The 16,498-nt window shown below is 41.0% G+C and overlaps 1 protein-coding gene and 1 long non-coding RNA gene across 6 annotated transcripts in view; one reads left to right on the top strand and one right to left on the bottom strand.

Annotated features, from left to right (window-relative positions):
• Positions 1 to 5,645, top strand: part of rgs9b (regulator of G protein signaling 9b) — a 92,685-nt gene extending 87,040 nt beyond the window's left edge. For both annotated transcript variants that reach the window (XM_043715031.2, XM_088000724.1), the window contains exons 18-19: positions 1,186 to 1,685; positions 4,074 to 5,645. In XM_043715031.2, the coding sequence (XP_043570966.1) occupies positions 1,186 to 1,685; positions 4,074 to 4,230 (657 nt within the window). In that variant the 3' untranslated portion in view covers positions 4,231 to 5,645. The remainder of the gene's footprint in view (positions 1 to 1,185; positions 1,686 to 4,073) is intronic.
• The window catches only part of LOC122562263 (uncharacterized), a 51,626-nt gene continuing 35,953 nt past the window's right edge, over positions 826 to 16,498 (bottom strand). For 3 of the 4 annotated variants that reach the window (XR_015761435.1, XR_015761436.1, XR_006315269.2), the window contains 2 exons: positions 10,325 to 10,409; positions 826 to 1,656 (listed from right to left, as the gene is read on the bottom strand). This is a non-coding gene — a long non-coding RNA (uncharacterized LOC122562263). Of the gene's footprint in view, positions 1,657 to 9,408; positions 9,499 to 10,324; positions 10,410 to 16,498 lie in introns of all 4 variants that reach the window. The other variant, XR_015761437.1, reaches the window with a different exon arrangement.

Below are 16,498 nucleotides of genomic sequence, written 5' to 3' on the forward strand. Positions count from 1 at the left end.
TCCATTTATAGAGAGAAAGAAAAATCACCCAGAATCCCCACAAAGGATGCGTATGAAAAGAATCAGTTCAAACAGGATTCGATTGCTGTTTGTAGAGTATCATTTGTCGGGCAATGGGGAAAAGATGAGGAAGTGGGATTAAATGAGTTGCTGTTGTAGAGAATTTACACACACCTGATGAACAAATGGCCTCTCTCTCTGTAACCATTCTTCGGCACCGTGCAAGCAGCTGCTTTAGCAGCTTTCACAGGATATAGAGATCAGAAAGATCTATAGTGACGACTCACTGAGGCAGTGGTAACAGTAACATTCAACACCCCGCTCTTATAGCAATGGCCTTCTCTTGGTAACACACGGCCTTCTGCAAACTGGAATGCACAGACCATGTTTGGAATTCCAGGCTTGCAATGTGGAAACAGGCATTTCTAGTGGATTCTCACTATGCTCACGACAGCAGAATGACAAAATGGATGTAGATTTAGCAACCCCCAATATATTTCTATACAAAGTATGATCACGATTTCCTCACCCTGCAGCTATGGCAACAGGTCATAAAAGGCACTATGGAGTACACCATGAACAACAGCTACTGGTGAACAACTTCTCAAAACAATTCGACCTTATGGAGAAAGTGAGGTCTGCAGATGCTGGAGATCAGAGCTGAAAATGTGTTGCTGGAAATGCGCAGCTTATGCCCGAAATGTCGATTCTCCTGTTCCCTGGATGCTGCCTGACCTGCTGCGTATTTCCAGCAACACATTTTCAATTTGATCTTATGGCCAACAAGTCCCCCAACAAATGAAAGGAAATTTATTCCTGCAATGTCATAACTCCAAATAAAAAATGGTTTCTTTTATTTAATTTACTCGCTACACAGACAAAAAGAATCAATTGTGTGATCCAATGCATTATTCTCTAAATTCTCTTTTATAGTTTCAACATAATCCTGGTGTCTGTCAGGCTTCAAGGTTTTTTTGTATTGAAAGGGTTGTGCTGGTGGCAACCAGAAAATGGTACAAGAAAGGCTCAGAGATGCTCAGTCATTGAGTAAATTCAAGACTGAGATCAGTATATATTTCCCTGATCTTACTGAATGGCCTTGCAGGTTGGAGGAGCCAAATAGACTATTACTGCTGCTATTATTATGTTCTTGTGCTCTAAATCATTTTTCTTATATTTTTATAGATATGTAGGTTTACTGCACCTGTTTCCCACCTGACGGTGTACACAGGCCTATGTATCTCACCTTGTTCCCTGAGTCCATCCTTATCCAATCCTGCCAACAGTGATCTGCCCTTCCGCACACCCAGGTACATCCCAGTAGCAAATAGTGCCTTCTGCCCCTCACCGATCAGTGTCGCATTAGACAGTACCCCAACAACGGGAAGAAAATGGCAGCAAAATCATTTGGTCTCTAATCAATTTTCCTCAGTTGCTGAAAATACTGAGTTGTCTGTTGAATCTGAATCAAGCACCTGCAACCAGATACCTGGGCCCGTGGAAACCAAACCTTCTCAGAAATCCAAAATGACTCTGTCCTTCAGCAGGTTTTTGAAACGGGGATTTTCAAATTCACCAGTCTTTGCAACATTGTCTCCCAAATGCATCTCATTGAACAATCGAAAAATCCAACCTCTGAATGGGGCAGAGAAGCAGCTACAACAAAAGACAAGAAGAATGTCCAAGTAAGCAATTTCACTTTTCAACCGCTCTCAGCTAATGATGACACTTTGAAGAGTTTTAGGAATAATTGTAAGCCAGTCAGATCATTGAATCTGTTCCTCCTACTCAATTAAATCAAGGCTGATCTATAATTCAATCTAACTTCTTCATATTTGTCCCATTAACCTTGATATCCTAATCTCTAGTCCATCCTGTGAAAACAGGGTAGTGTGTTGGGATGGCACATGCGATAATAAATTAGCACGTGCAAAGGAAATCAGTGATGGAGACATTATAAATGTCATTGGCATTTCTGGATTAAGAAAGTGTTATAAATACGTTTTATTTACAGACTATGAGGAACTGGAATATAGACCTGTTTAGACATATCTGGTTCAAGATGTTTTATCATGTGATTTCTCGAAACCAAAACATCACAAAGGTCAATGAGAATTTAGTTCATTTTATGCTTACAAAACATCAAGTGGAGAATCAAAGCTTTTGAGAGACAAGACAGGTTTTATTAATTTAATTACTAGACAGACTGGTGGAAAGGGCCCTGAGTGTAAGTTTACCCAGCAACAGTTTCTGAACTGCAGTTCCTATGTTTCCCAGTGAATTGTGTTGGGAAAGTTGAAGAAAGACTCCAGGCTGCAAAAGCTGGTTTCTAATTCTTCTGGAAAATAGCAGAAAATCAAAAACAGAATCAATTGCAAAGATCTCTTACGGTTGAAACATTTATAACCAACTCGACTTGAGTTGAAGTCTGATTTGAACAACATTTAAATTCTACAACAGTCACGTTGCAGCTTTGATAACAGGAAGTTGTCTGAGTCATGAGAAGTCTTTCTTTTTTTAAATTCTTTGACTTACAACTGAAAATGGAAAGACATTAGCACCCTTTTTTAAAAACCCATAAAATTTCTACAGAGCTGCATTATCTTCTTATCATGTGTGAATGTGTATATTTAGGATTAAGTTTAATTCTGACCAGTGGCTTATGTGCTAACAACTTGTTTAAAGAATATGCCCTTTTTAATACATGAGTTATTTCTGACTTTATTAAACAAACTTGGAGAAATGTCCTTTGCTCTAGGTTACAATCATGAAGTAACTGTAGTGATTGGTACCAGCTGGATCTTATTGCCTATGAGATCCTTGATTAGGGTTGTTAACCCAGGCCAATCAGGAAGCCCTGGCTGACCAATATTAACAGTGAATTTCTCCCTCCAATTCTATTTTGACTTAGTCCCTACCCTCCCCTTCACTGTTTTGATCACACAGCACTGTCCCTTGATGTGAAGGGCAGTGTTTGTCACTGGCCACTCGGGTGTTTTCCTATCTTCCTGGTGGTGGAATTTGAATAAAGATTCGTGCACCTTGTGTCTCTCACTGTGTCTCACACCTGCGCACACACACCATGGGTGCTGGGGATAAAATAAGCACTACCGCACTTAGGTGGTAGTGAGGGGGTTAATATTTAAAAAAAAAGAAAAAAAAAGAAAAAAATTAACAGTGAATTTCTCCCTCCAATTCTATTTTGATTTAGTCCCTACCCTCCCCTTCACTGTTTTGATCACACAGCACTGCCCTTTGATGTGAAGGGCAGTGTTTGTCACTGGCCACCCGGGTGATTTCCTATCTTCCTGGTGGTGGAAATTGAATAAAGATTGGTGCACTTTGTGTCTTTCACTAAAAAAAAAGAAGAAAAAAAAATAACAGTGAATTCTCCCCCTCCCTCCCCTCGCGCCAGTTTCCCCCCATACCTGTCTTTCTCCTCCCACCCCACTCAGCCTCCATCCGTCCGCTTGCCCTGTCCAGTTGGACAGTGCCTCTGCCCTGCCTGTTGTCTAACGTATGGTGTCCCTTGCACCCGCAGAGAAAAAAAAATTAACAGTGAATTTAGCATCCCCTCAGTTAAGGGGACTGACTCTAAGCTGGCTGGCTACAGTCAATGTATTGTGCATAAGTAAATAAAGGGCAACTTGGTGATGGGATATTGTCTACTGTGCAATTATTCCAGTAACCATTTTGGTGATTAAATAAAATATTTACACTTTTGGTACAGTTTGTGAAGTCATGAGGCTTGATTCCCCACACAATCCTCCCTCAGAGTGATAACAAAGGAGTCTAGCTGGTCTACAGAAATGGTCTGAACAGTGATCCCTGTGTTTGGCACTGTACCAACATCCATTACCATGATCTGACTGAACAATGAAGAATAGATTTGGTTCAGTTTTTGGAAAGCATTAGTGCCCATTTAACAGTTTCTCAGCATGAGTTAGTGCTTGCTGAAAAGATCACATAGTGAAATTAGAGGCAAATCGTTAAACAATTAAAAAGCCTAGAACAACAATGACCTTTTAAAAATAAATTTAAGTGGTTTATTATATTTTATTCTGTTCTTTTAGTTTTTTCCAAATCAAAGTAGATATGCCATCCGAGTGCAGAATTTACCCCATAGATTCTGAGGACGAGGATGAAGATTGTCATCGTACCTACAAGGATTCTGTGAATGAAGTCATTTGTCCCTGGGAGAGCGTGGCAGAGGAAAGTAATGCAGGATAATGGGAGTTCAATTTAAGACCAATGGACTATGAGATACCTAAGTACTTGAGTTGTCTTAGTGTGAAGAAAGCAGCTATTCTGCTAATTTAGCAAAAGCTGTTAAAGAAACACTCAACGTGATAGTGGTATTTTGTTTGTCACATTCTTAAATTCCTTCTTTTATTAATGACAAATTTTCACTTCCATTTCTCTTAGTAGAGCACTTCTGTTCCCTCACTTAGACCATTCAGGTTGCCTGAATTCTGCCACGAGCTGTGGGGAACTAAAACTATAGGCGCAAAGTAGAACATTGACCCTATAGAAGTGAGATTTAAAAATAAGAATTGGAAAACTCCACCCAAGAAAAGAATGTCACTGTAACCTGGACAGTCTAGCAGCATAGGGATGGATATAATAATTGCAGAGTGAAATGTTGCAATGCAATAAAAATAGTTTCATTTCTTTGTTTATTTTCCTTTGAGGTTCAATTTATATATCACAGTATTTCTTGGATAATAATAATCCTGAGTGCCCTATTGTTTAAGGATTATACCTGCTCTGAATGTACATGGAACTAAAAGATTTGGTTCCAGCTATGTATTTGTAATCTTCCTGTATAAAGGGATCAGTTATGATCTTGCTGGTATTGGCACTGTTTAAGTCATATGCATTTTTATTATATACATTTCTACTTTTATAAATAAAAAGAAAGACCTGCACTTATATAGCTCACAATGTTTGGATGTTCCAAAGAGCTTTCCAGTTAACACAGTGCTTTGAAGGATAGTCACTATTGTAACATTGCAAATAATATGTGAAAGTGTATGAACATGATATACTTGGCATTGACCAATGCTGTAACTTGTTAAGACACCAGAGTCTTTCGGATGTTCTAGCATACATGCGACACTTAATAATCTGAATTACAAAAGCAAAATTATGCACAGTTTATTTTCTGACTTTATTTGAAAGCAAAAGGTATGAGTCTAAACGTAGTTAGTAACAGCACTACCTGTGAAGTCCACCGATTACATTATACAATGATGTGATATTGATATAGTAGGTGATAATTAGTAGAAATAAAACAAAACAATAGATCTTTATGAAATCATGTGAATGTATTGACAAGATTACTCATTTGTAAGCATAATTAAATATCTATTAACATCTGGAAGATGCTTGTAAGCATCAATTAGTCCAAATTTTATGAATGAATTTGAGAATGTAAACTATGCTTTCTGTTACTAGTCCTGATGCTGTAATTCTATTGTACAAGTGCCTAAACAGAGAGTTTATTTATTGTGATTTTAGTAAATTTATATCCTCTTTATTTCTTAATCAGTGTGAGTGCAAGTACTTCAGATTGAGTTGCTCCTAAAAGTGTTCCTGTTTGTAAGGTAGTCTGGTGATAAATTAAAAAGTATTATTTCAAAGTGTTTGTGATCTCAGTGTGGGTCTCATGTTTTTTGACAAATTTTATTGAAATCAGTGGAACTATTAAATATTCTGTCTCACCCACCATGTAGACATCTGATATATTGTGAAGCCAGATTTCCTGGAGACCTCACATGGAGGAATACCTTACAGGATGAAGGTAGCCAGGTGCCTTCAGCCCCTGCCATTCCCCGCCACAGACTCTGCCTGTCCATCCCTCACCTCCAGCCTCTCTCCCATTCAACATTCACCCAGTCTCGGCTGCCTATTAGAATTATAGAATTCCTACAGTGTGGAAACAGGCCATTCAGTTTTTTAAGTCCACACAAACCCACCCAAATCCACCCCCCCCCCCCCCCCCCCCCCCCGCCTTTATCTCTGTAACCCAGAATCCCCCATAGTTAATCCACTTAAACTGCACATCCCTGGACACTATGAGCAAATTAGCATGGTCAATCCATCTAACCTGCACATCTTTGGACTGTGGGAGGTAACCAGAGCACCCAGACCAAACCCATGCAGACATGGGGAGAATGTGCAAACTTACTAAGCCAATTTCTGATTTGCCTCACCAAGTTTTCCTGAATTCCATGTGCTTTAACTCTCTCAATCAGTCTCCATGTGGGTTCTTGTCAAAAGCTTTGCTAAAATCCACATAAACTACATCAACTGAACTTTCCTCATCCATGCACTTGATCACATTTTCAAAAAATTCTAACAAATTCTCTGACAAAGCCATGCTGACTGTCCTTAGTTAACTATGCCTTTCTATATGGGTAATAATTTTCTCCAACAGTTTTCCTACTATTGATGTGAGACTCACTGGTCTTAATTTCATGGTTCTGCGTTGTATTGTTCTATGTTCTATCTTCTATCTCTACCACCCCTTTTGAAAAGTGGAACCATGTTAGCCATCTTTGGCACTCCCCCCGCATCCAGAGAAAAATTAAAAATTTGGACCAGAGCCTCTGCAATTTCCTGTCTTGCTTCCCACAGCAATTTATCCAAGCCAGAAGATTTGTCCATTCTTAAGTCCAACAGAGTTTCCGATCTCTCCTATTTCCTATGTCAAGCAGTGTAATGATCCTCACAATCCCTTTTCTTGTAAGGCTGTACTATTTCTTAAGTAACATATAAAAAATTGCCTTTATTCTAAATGAAATTGTGCAGTTTCTCCAAGGAACACAGAAGCTTTTAACCTCTGTGTTGCTGGACAAACTTGTGCCTGGCGTCGAAATAAACTGTGAAATCTTGCTGGAGCAGACCGCATTCCTGTTGATTATTTGACTGATCGCTGGCCAGGGACAAAAATGCTTTTAGAAATGCAGATACAATTCTTGCTACTCGGCCACAAAGTACTCAACAGGGTCCTAGTGTCCGGACAGAAAGTTCTACTGAAAGCATCTTTACAAAATTAGTAGTAGAGAATTTGCTTGCCCCAGGGTTATGACAAGTGATACCCCATTTGATAAGCTCTGGACCCACACTGAGATCCGCATCATGCTTCAAGATGCTCCCGATCCATTCGAGTGCCCAACATTAGTTTTAATTGGCTAGCACAAATCTGCTGTAATTATAGTTGCTTGCTTCAGGATGTCCAGACTTTAATGAACTTGGCATACATGACACATTGGGCAACTATTAAAGACTCTGTTGTATTTCCCCTGCGTTGTGGGCGAATGTAGAGCCATGAAAAACTTGCCTTGAAAATATTGTTAGAATTGCAAGTGCAAAGGCTGAGAGGTATTTAGATTTTGCACACTTGGTTAAGCAATTATGTGCCACAGCCAGGATTTATGAGACTAAATGCCCTAACATTGACTGTTCTGGAATGTGAGGGCCTCATTACCCTTACAACAAAGGAATAAACAAAAGCTAAAACCTGAGATATGAAGAAGGTTTTGGATTTGATTTACATTTTGGAAATTTAACATGATTCCTTTTAAGGGTAAGGACCCTTCAGTGATCATGAAATTAAATATTAACTCCTGTTCTTCTTCCAGGCCATGACTGCCCTATTGTCAGTTTCTAACTAATCTCTTTTATCCTTACATGAAAGGATCCTTACCTTATTCAATTTCAAATCAGTTTCATACAGAGGAAGACAAGATTATAACCTTTTTTTTGTTTCAGATTCATTTGTTTCATTAATTTTAAGACTGCTGTGTTTCATTGATGATTATGATGTGCGAGTCATAGCTTTATTGAGGGAACCCCCTCCCTCAATGACAATTGAAGTTTCAATTTAACATTAGGTTATGTTAAATCATGTGATAAAATTAATATCCTATGATAAATATCTGTGTCTTTGGATTCAGCCGTTATTCATGCATTAGAAGCTTTTTTGTTACCATCTATAGCATTGTAAATGAGCAATGACTGGTCAGGACCAGTTAAGGAACCTAATCTTGGATTTGAATTAAGGGACTAGAACTGGGTAATTATAGTAGATTTCAAAGTTGGAAACTGTATACATTTTACATTTTAAAAATTGAATACTGAATAAATTAATTTCCAATTTATATTGATGACTTTTAAAATGTCTTAGTTGCTTGTTCACTTTCCAGCTCTGAATTACAGATTATTATTTATTTATTATTTTTAATAGTCAATTGTATTAGCCCGAATCACAAAATCAAAATTAATTGGCAGGATCGCTCGTTTTTATTCCTTTACACATTGTCAGTGACCTGTCTCATTGTCTCATGATTAATTTGAAGCATGGCTGCATTAATTTGTTGTTAACTAAAGAATGGAAAGCTACCTTACTGGCCAGTTGAAGAAATTCTGCGTGTGATTGGTGGATAGAGGTATATTAGCAAATGGAACTCCCAAAAGCTGGAAGGTGACTGTGAATGGGTATACGAAAAAAAAAGCAACATAAGAAAATGTGTAAGGCCATTAAGGTTGAGAAATACACCAACAGGATTAAAGCAACAATACTGTAAAATAGAGAACTTAGATTCTACGAGGAATCCCGAGCCTATGTCTGGCACACCGACCCTTTTTGAGGATGGGGATTTTGTTCCTGGATACCCACTGAGCCTCTAACATCTCCTAATTGTCCCCAGAACACCATCCACTTATTGCAAACCTTTCCTTCTTTTGACAATGAAGCATCCATTCTTCATAGCCGATAAAACCGGCCCAATTTGCTCAATATGTCCAAAGGTAATATAAATGTAAATGCAGTGAAATTCTGGCAGTAGCCTGAGTACGAGTGGCTTGTGTTGCAAGACTGAAATATGTGGCTATCTGCCTGACGGAAGTGATATACAACTGAACAATAATCAAGAAGCTCAATTACCTCTGTTTAGCCCTATGCTACTGCAATGTTTTCCCCCTGGAGTTGCTGACATGATCCAGACCAATAGTACGAACCAGTCCAGGAATTTCCAGTCGCAAATGAGATGAGCAGTGATTTTCTATTGGGATGGCCAGAATCAGACTGAACCACAATGCAAGTTACAGGTAAAACTGATTATATCCAGTGCCCTCGTGATCCCAAATGCCGTTTCCCGGATCAGATATGATTGATTTGAACCAGGATATCCACTGGGGGCGGAACCTACCTCAGGGCCCACCCGAAGACCACTGCTGGGCAACCTTTTCCCGAGGGGACCCTGTGAATGGGGACAGGCAGGCCCCATCATTTCACCTTTGAGACTGGGAATAAGACAGCAAAATCCCCCAGGGACAAATGTATGGCCCTTGCTTTAACTTTTGAAATGTGGCCACTAGGGAGTGACGTGTCTTTAATGTTACCTTGGAGCTGATGTGGGGAATCAACATGTCTTTCATCCTAGCGAAAGGGACTCTTCATCGTGCTTTTAATATGATCCACGATTTTGGAACCTTGTGGGAACATTGAAGATTTTTAACCACCGAGGGGCAGCGTTATAGTAATGCTGTTTTGTCCAATCAATCTGGCAGTAATCAAGGTGTTCGGCTCATGCTGATGAAACTGATACTGTTTCTAAAGTAGTGGGCAAGTAAATGCAGCTACAAAGCAGGCAGCCTTACACCCCAAACTTCTAGTCCCCCAGCAAAACCCGGTTAGACACAGTATAAGGATGGGTATGCCAGACCTGGGTAAGGTACAGAATTCACAGGGGAAGCCCCTGCTGAAGAGCACAAACTATGGCCTTAAATAGGGTACTTCTTCAATACATAAAACAGAATGTGGATGACCCCTATTGGACAAGTTTGTGTTCCTTCCTTGCTGCTGCCTATTTTAATTGATTATGTGTATTTTGTATACACTTGGGCAAGGGGGAAATGGTTTATACTTTATTACAATGGGCTCTCTGAGTCTCCAACCTCGTTGGGAAGGACCCTTCCAGGTCCTCCTCACCACCCCAACTGCTGCTAAGATCGCCGAATATTCCACCTGTGTTCATCTCCATCATTGCAAGTTCATCAGATGAGCCCCTTGCAAGGGGGGAGATGATGAAGATTGAAATTGTCCTGCTGTGTGGACTTGCCATTGCCAGCATTGGTGCACAAGAAGGGACAGTTTACCTGTGCGATCCTGAGCAACCAGCAACTGTGTACCAACTATGCCAAAAAAAACCCTTGTGTGCCGAGAAACTGAACGTTACCAAGAATTACTGTTGCAGTGGTCAACTGCATCAAAAAGATTGAACAATTCATTTACAGAACAAGTCTAAATGGTCTTTACCCGGTCGAGGTGTTGTGTGCCAGTTTGATTTCAGTTGTGCTATGGGCGACCCTGGTGCGCCTTGCCCCCTTTCAAATAGGTCACACTGCAAAAGAGCAAAAGAGGAAAAGTTATCTTTAACTAACAATTTGTTTCTCCAAAGTCACAATATAATATTTGGCAGGGTGAAGTGATCTGTTACGCCCTGACTTCAGCGAAAGACTTTTTGGCCCCTTTTCCCCTCCCGAATCCCAATGAAGGAGTATGGAAGGCTACTAAAGCATTTACGGGACATAATATTTCTTTTGATTATTATCTATCCCCACCTTCATTATGAGACCACTATTGGTACCCACATCTTCCCAATTGTGGGAAGGAACCATTGTGGGATAATAACCACATCTCTTAGTGAAAGACCCACCTCTTTCTATTAAACGACTTTATAAACACTCAAGACAGCCATATTTTGTAGCCATGGACTACCCATATGTTCAAGGAAATCACAAAGACAGGGCCACTTCTTATTGGGAAGCTCCCTCCATTATCTATACTAAACCTGGTTACTAATCTTTTTCAGCCAAGGCAAAGATGTCCTTAATGAAATAGGCACTCCCTGTGCTGTAAATGCAGGAACACTTTTTCCGACCATGGTTCCCTGTCTGATTACTTGGGAATGGGATTGGGATTTCCCTGTTAAACGTCCTGTCTGACCTGAGTTTTGCGCACATTGGAGAAAAGCTAAGACTTTGAGCTCCACTAAGACTGACTCTCTGGGGTATGCATTCCTTAGTACCTTTACCTTAGGAGGATCTGCAGGAATTACCAGCCATCAAAATTGAAATGATCTCATCTGCGGTCTCACCCTCTCGAATAATGAGATTGCTGCTGCCCTGGCAGGAATTAGGGACATACTTTCAGAACTACGCCTATTACCCCTCGATTACATACTGGCAAAGAAAAGAGGAGTTTGCACCATCGTCAAAGGCAAATGCATCATGGTGGTCACTGACCTCATCGAAAATATCACTAGCCATATAGATCACATCCGCACTTTTGTCAGCCAAATGACTGAAGGTGCAGGATGGGGAGATTGAGGTTTTGGCTCATGGTACAATTGGCTGATCAATATGCTGCTATTGTTTTAGTTGGTCTTTTGTTGGTATTGCTATTGTTAAAGTATTACTGCTAAAATATTAGCATCTATTGACAGCATCGGTCCTACCCAGAAAATGCTTCTTCTCCATTCAGTTGAAGATGAGGAGGTGTCATTGCCTATCCCTGCTTCCTCCCTGGAGGAGGAGGAAATATGGCAGTCTTGGGCTTCCATTCAGTTGGACTAATCTAACCCATGCCCTCACATCCTATGGTGTGGTCATGGAATGACCAAAGTGGGGAGATGAGAATCTAAAATCTGGAATTAGACTGTTGTCAGGAGTAATCATTTTTTTATGCATGTTTTTATTAACAACAAAATGGCTTCTCAATACAAAGTAATATAACAAAATGGCTTCAGGTTGCATTCCTGCCCTGCTGAACTAACTGAATAAAAGATAAAGCAGACAACGGAGCCTTCACAGCATGGAATTAACTAAGCTAGATTGGATGTTACTAACTATTTTAGTTAACCTTGAAATGCAGGTGGGAAGAGATAAATGTGTAGTAAACAACTTTGTTTTCCAGAAAATATCATTGAGTTAACCTGCTGTCCATTATGTCAATTATCACATTTTATTGGATTTATTCTGTAATTAAGGCTGTACTATTTCTTAAGAAACATATTAAAAATTGCCTTTGTTCGAAGTAAAATTGTGCAGTTTCTCCAAGGAACACAGAAGCTTTTAACCTCTGTGTTGCTGGACAAACGTGTGCCCAGCGTTGAAATAAATGGTGAAATCTTGCTGGAGCAGACTACATTCCTGTTGATTATTTGACCAATCACGGAACTGAGAGAACCCACCTGGGGGTCAAGATCTTCACCCCCACATTGATCTGCTGTAGATGTACTTGCAAGGAGATTTTCCCAGTCAACTTTGGCCAGACCCTGCTTTATGTTAATAAAATCTTCCTTCTCTCAACCCAAAGCTATCTTTTTCCCTTGTCCAAAACAAATTTAAACCATACTGTGGTGTGATCGCTAATGATCCCCCACTGCCATGTTGAACCCTTGTCTGGCTTCTTTCCCCAGAACCAGATCCAGCGCTGTGCCATCCCTTGTTGGGCCTCCTACATATTGATACAAAAAAACTCCCCTGCATATAGTTCAATAAATCTGCCCCTCTAAACACTTTGTACTATGACTATCCCAGTTTATGTTAGGAAAGTTGAATCCTCTAGTATAATTACCTGATATTTACTCTTGTACACTCCGTGAATTGTCTACATATTTGCTCCTCTATTTCCCACTGACTCTTTGGAGGCCTACAATACACTCTCAGTAATGTGACTGCCCCCTTACCATTCCTAAATTCCACCCTAAAAGCCTCATTTGAGGACCTTCTAAGATATCATCTCTCCTTATTGCACTAATTGATTTTTAGATTAGATTAGATTACTTACAGTGTGGAAACAGGCCCTTCGGCCCAACAAGTCCACACCGACCCGCCGAAGCGCAACCCACCCATACCCCTACATTTACCCTTTACCTAACACTACGGGCAATTTAGCATGGCCAATTCACCTGACCTGCACATCTTTGGACTGTGGGAGGAAACCGGAGCACCCGGAGGAAACCCACGCAGACACGGGGAGAATGTGCAAACTCCACACAGTCAGTCGCCTGAGGCGTGAATTGAACCCAGGTCTCTGGCGCTGTGAGGCAGCAGTGCTAACCACTGTGCTACCGTGCCGCCCATTAATTTCTTAATTAATAGTGCTGCACCACCACCCTTTTTACACCCTCCTCCCTTTCCTAAATATCCTATACCCTGGAATGTTGAGTTGCCAGTCCAGTTCTTCTCTCAACCATGTTTCTGTGATGGGAACAACATCACACTCCCATGTATCAATCCAAACCTTTAACTCGCCAATCTTACCTACTACACATGTATAATTAAAGTAAAGACCATCCACCATTGCCTTACTCTCTTGACACTCAACATAGCTGAACTCACTCTGAACTTGCTTCCTTTGCTGCAGCAAAATGAGTCTTTATTTCATCAATATTCTGCATCCTCTCCCCCTGCCAGACTACTTTAAACTCCTCCTAACAGCACTAGTTGCAAGGATGTTGGTCCCAATGTGGTTCAGGCGTAGACTGTTCCATATGTACAAGTCCCACCCTCCCCAAAACTGTCCCAGTGATCCAGGAATCTCAAACCCTCCCTTTTGCACCAACTCTTGAGCCATGCATTCATCTGTCTTATTTTCTTATTTCTAGCACATGGCACCAGGAGTAATGCAAAGATTACAACCGTCAAGGTCCTGCTTTTGATCTACTGCCAACTTCCTGAATTTTTGAAGCAAGACCTCATTCCTCACTTTGCCCATATTGTTGATATGAATATGTACCATGACCTCTAACTTATTACTCGCTCCTTTCAAAATACCCTGCAGCCATTCAGTGATATCCCTGACCCTGGAACCACAACACCATTCTGCAGAAACTGCTCCACTGATTGAAGAATCCCCTATCACTAGGGGATATTTCCGATAGGGTGCAGGCAAGTACCATTAAAAAAAACTGAACAAGATATCAGCCTTTGTTACAGCAAATGGGTTAAGCCTTTAAACCTTTACCGCCCTTAAGCCTTTAAATACTTTGAGCTGGATCTAGTAGGAGGAAAGAGTGTGGTCAGTGATATGTTGCCAAATAACCCCAGCAGCCTGTTATGTGATACATGGTTAGGGTTGGTGAATTCAAAAGTAGAGGGCATATTTTTTAAGGTGAGGAAAAAGATTTAAAATGGACCTGAGGAGCAACATTTTCACAGACAGGGTGATTTGTATGTGGAAGGAATTGCCAGAGGAAGTGGTAAATGCAGGTACAGTTGCAACATTTAGGTACATGAATAGAAACGGTTGAGAGGGATATGGACCAAATGCAGGCAAGTGGGAGTAGTTTAGTTTGGGAAACCTGGTCGGCTTGGACGAGTTGGACCAAAGGGTCTGTTTCTGTGCTGTATGACTCTACCACTCTATTAATGTAGACAGTCTAATATAGCAAGTAGCAGCTGACTTATAAAGAGGAACTCACTCTTTTTGTCAAACGTGGGTGGGGAAAGATTGAATTTATCAATTCTTCCCGAAAGGACATAAAAATGATCAAAAATTACAAAAAGAAAATGGACACAGGTTGCCATAAGAGAAAAAATTCATTGAAGCTGTGCTGGCTCTTTCAAACAACAGTTTAGTTCATCTCAATCTTCTGCTCTTTCTTCACATCCCTGTAATTATCTTTCTTCTCAATCACTCATCCAATTTCATTTTCAATGCTACTGGTGAATCCGTTTCCACTGTACCATTTCCTTCACTGCCTGCAATCACCTCTCCCTTCCACACTCTCCGCTTTCTCTCCCTCCATGGCACGTTACTGGGATAATTGCTTTTTACTGATGGTGCCAGCGTATGGCTTGACATGTAATTTTCCTACCGGGTAAGCCACTTAGGACTGAGTTGAGAAAACATTTCTTCCATCAGAGGGTCATCAACCTGTGGAATTTGCTATCATAGAAAGCTGTGGAGGCTGCGTTATTGTGTATATTCAAGAAAGTGACTGATAATAATTTATATATTAAAGACATGGAGGGGAATGGAGAGAAAGTAGGAATATAGCATTGAGATGGAGGATCAGCATTGATCTCATTGAATGACCAAGCAGGTTTGAAGGGTCATAGGGCCGAATACCTACTTCTACTCTGAGTTTCTATGTGTCCATGAATGCCCTGTTTGAGATATATTGGCCCCGAAAAGATCAAAGATACATCAGGTCAGGTGAATTGACCATGTGCAGGTTGGGGTGAATTAGCCATGCTATTGTCCAGAGTGGTCAGGATGTGTAGGTTAGGTACATTAGTCAGGGGTAAATGAAGAGTAATAAGGTAGGGGGGATGGGTCTGGGTGGGATACTGTTCAGAGGGTCGGTGTGGACTTGTTGGGCCAAAGGGCCTGTTTCCACACTGTAGGGATTCTATGGTTCTCTGATTCTAGGTCTTTACCATTTCCAGCAGCCTCCTCATTGAGTTATGAAGAACTTCAAGAGAAATGATGGGCAGAGGCGCATGACAATAACTCCCCATCCCTGGGGATAATTACAGGGATGTGAAAATATGAGCGGCACGGTGGCACAGTGGTTAGCACTGCTGCCTCACAGCACCAGAACCCGAGTTCAATTCCCACCTCAGGCAACTGTCTGTGTGGAGTTTGCACATTCTCCCCGTGTCTGCGTGGGTTTCCTCCGGGTGCTCCGGTTTCCTCGCACAGTCCAAAGATGTGCAGGTCAGGTGAATGGCTGTGCCAAATAGCTTGTAGTGGTTAGGTGAAGGGGTAAATGTAGGGGAATTGGTCTGGGTGGGTTGCTCTTCGGAGGGTTGGTGTGGACTTGTTGGGCCAAAGGGCCTGTTTCCACACTGTAAGTAATCTAATCTAATCAAAAAACTGCCATGGCTGGCCCTATTATTGTAGTGGAAGTGTATGAGTGTTCATGTGGGATCCAATAGGAGGATTCTGTTGAAAAAGACTGATGGCTGGTCACCTACAAATGGTCAAAGAGTTTGATTGTCTACCAGGAGGTCTGTGTACGGTACTGGAGGATTCCACCTTCTATTTGTGAGGTCATCTCACGTGGCATTGAATCAATCAGTCATGGAGGATGTGGTCAACTCCAAATCCCCAGTATATATCCCCAGGAAAGAAGAAACATACTCAGGTGAGGACCAGGCCACCATCGCTGACAAGGGATGTCAGGGACAGCGTAAGAGCGAAAGGAAAAGCACGCAATGTAGTGAAAATTACCGAGGGAAAAGATGAAATATGAGGGTAAGCTAGCTAGTAATACAAAAAGAGATTGCAATAGTTTTTTTGATATATAAAAGATAAGAAAAGGGTAAGAGTGACATTGGACCATTGGAAAATGAGGCTGGAGAAGTAGTAATGGGGAACAAAGAACTGGTAGAGGAACTGGACAGGGACTTCAGTTTTCACAGCGGAAGACAACAGCAACATACTAGAACTTCAAGAGAGTCGGGGGCAGAGGTGAGT

Source organism: Chiloscyllium plagiosum, unplaced genomic scaffold (assembly GCF_037043375.1).
Source record: "Chiloscyllium plagiosum isolate Xiang-an unplaced genomic scaffold, Cpla_swu_hap1 HiC_scaffold_25, whole genome shotgun sequence".
Classification (NCBI taxonomy): Eukaryota; Metazoa; Chordata; class Chondrichthyes; order Orectolobiformes; family Hemiscylliidae; genus Chiloscyllium; species Chiloscyllium plagiosum.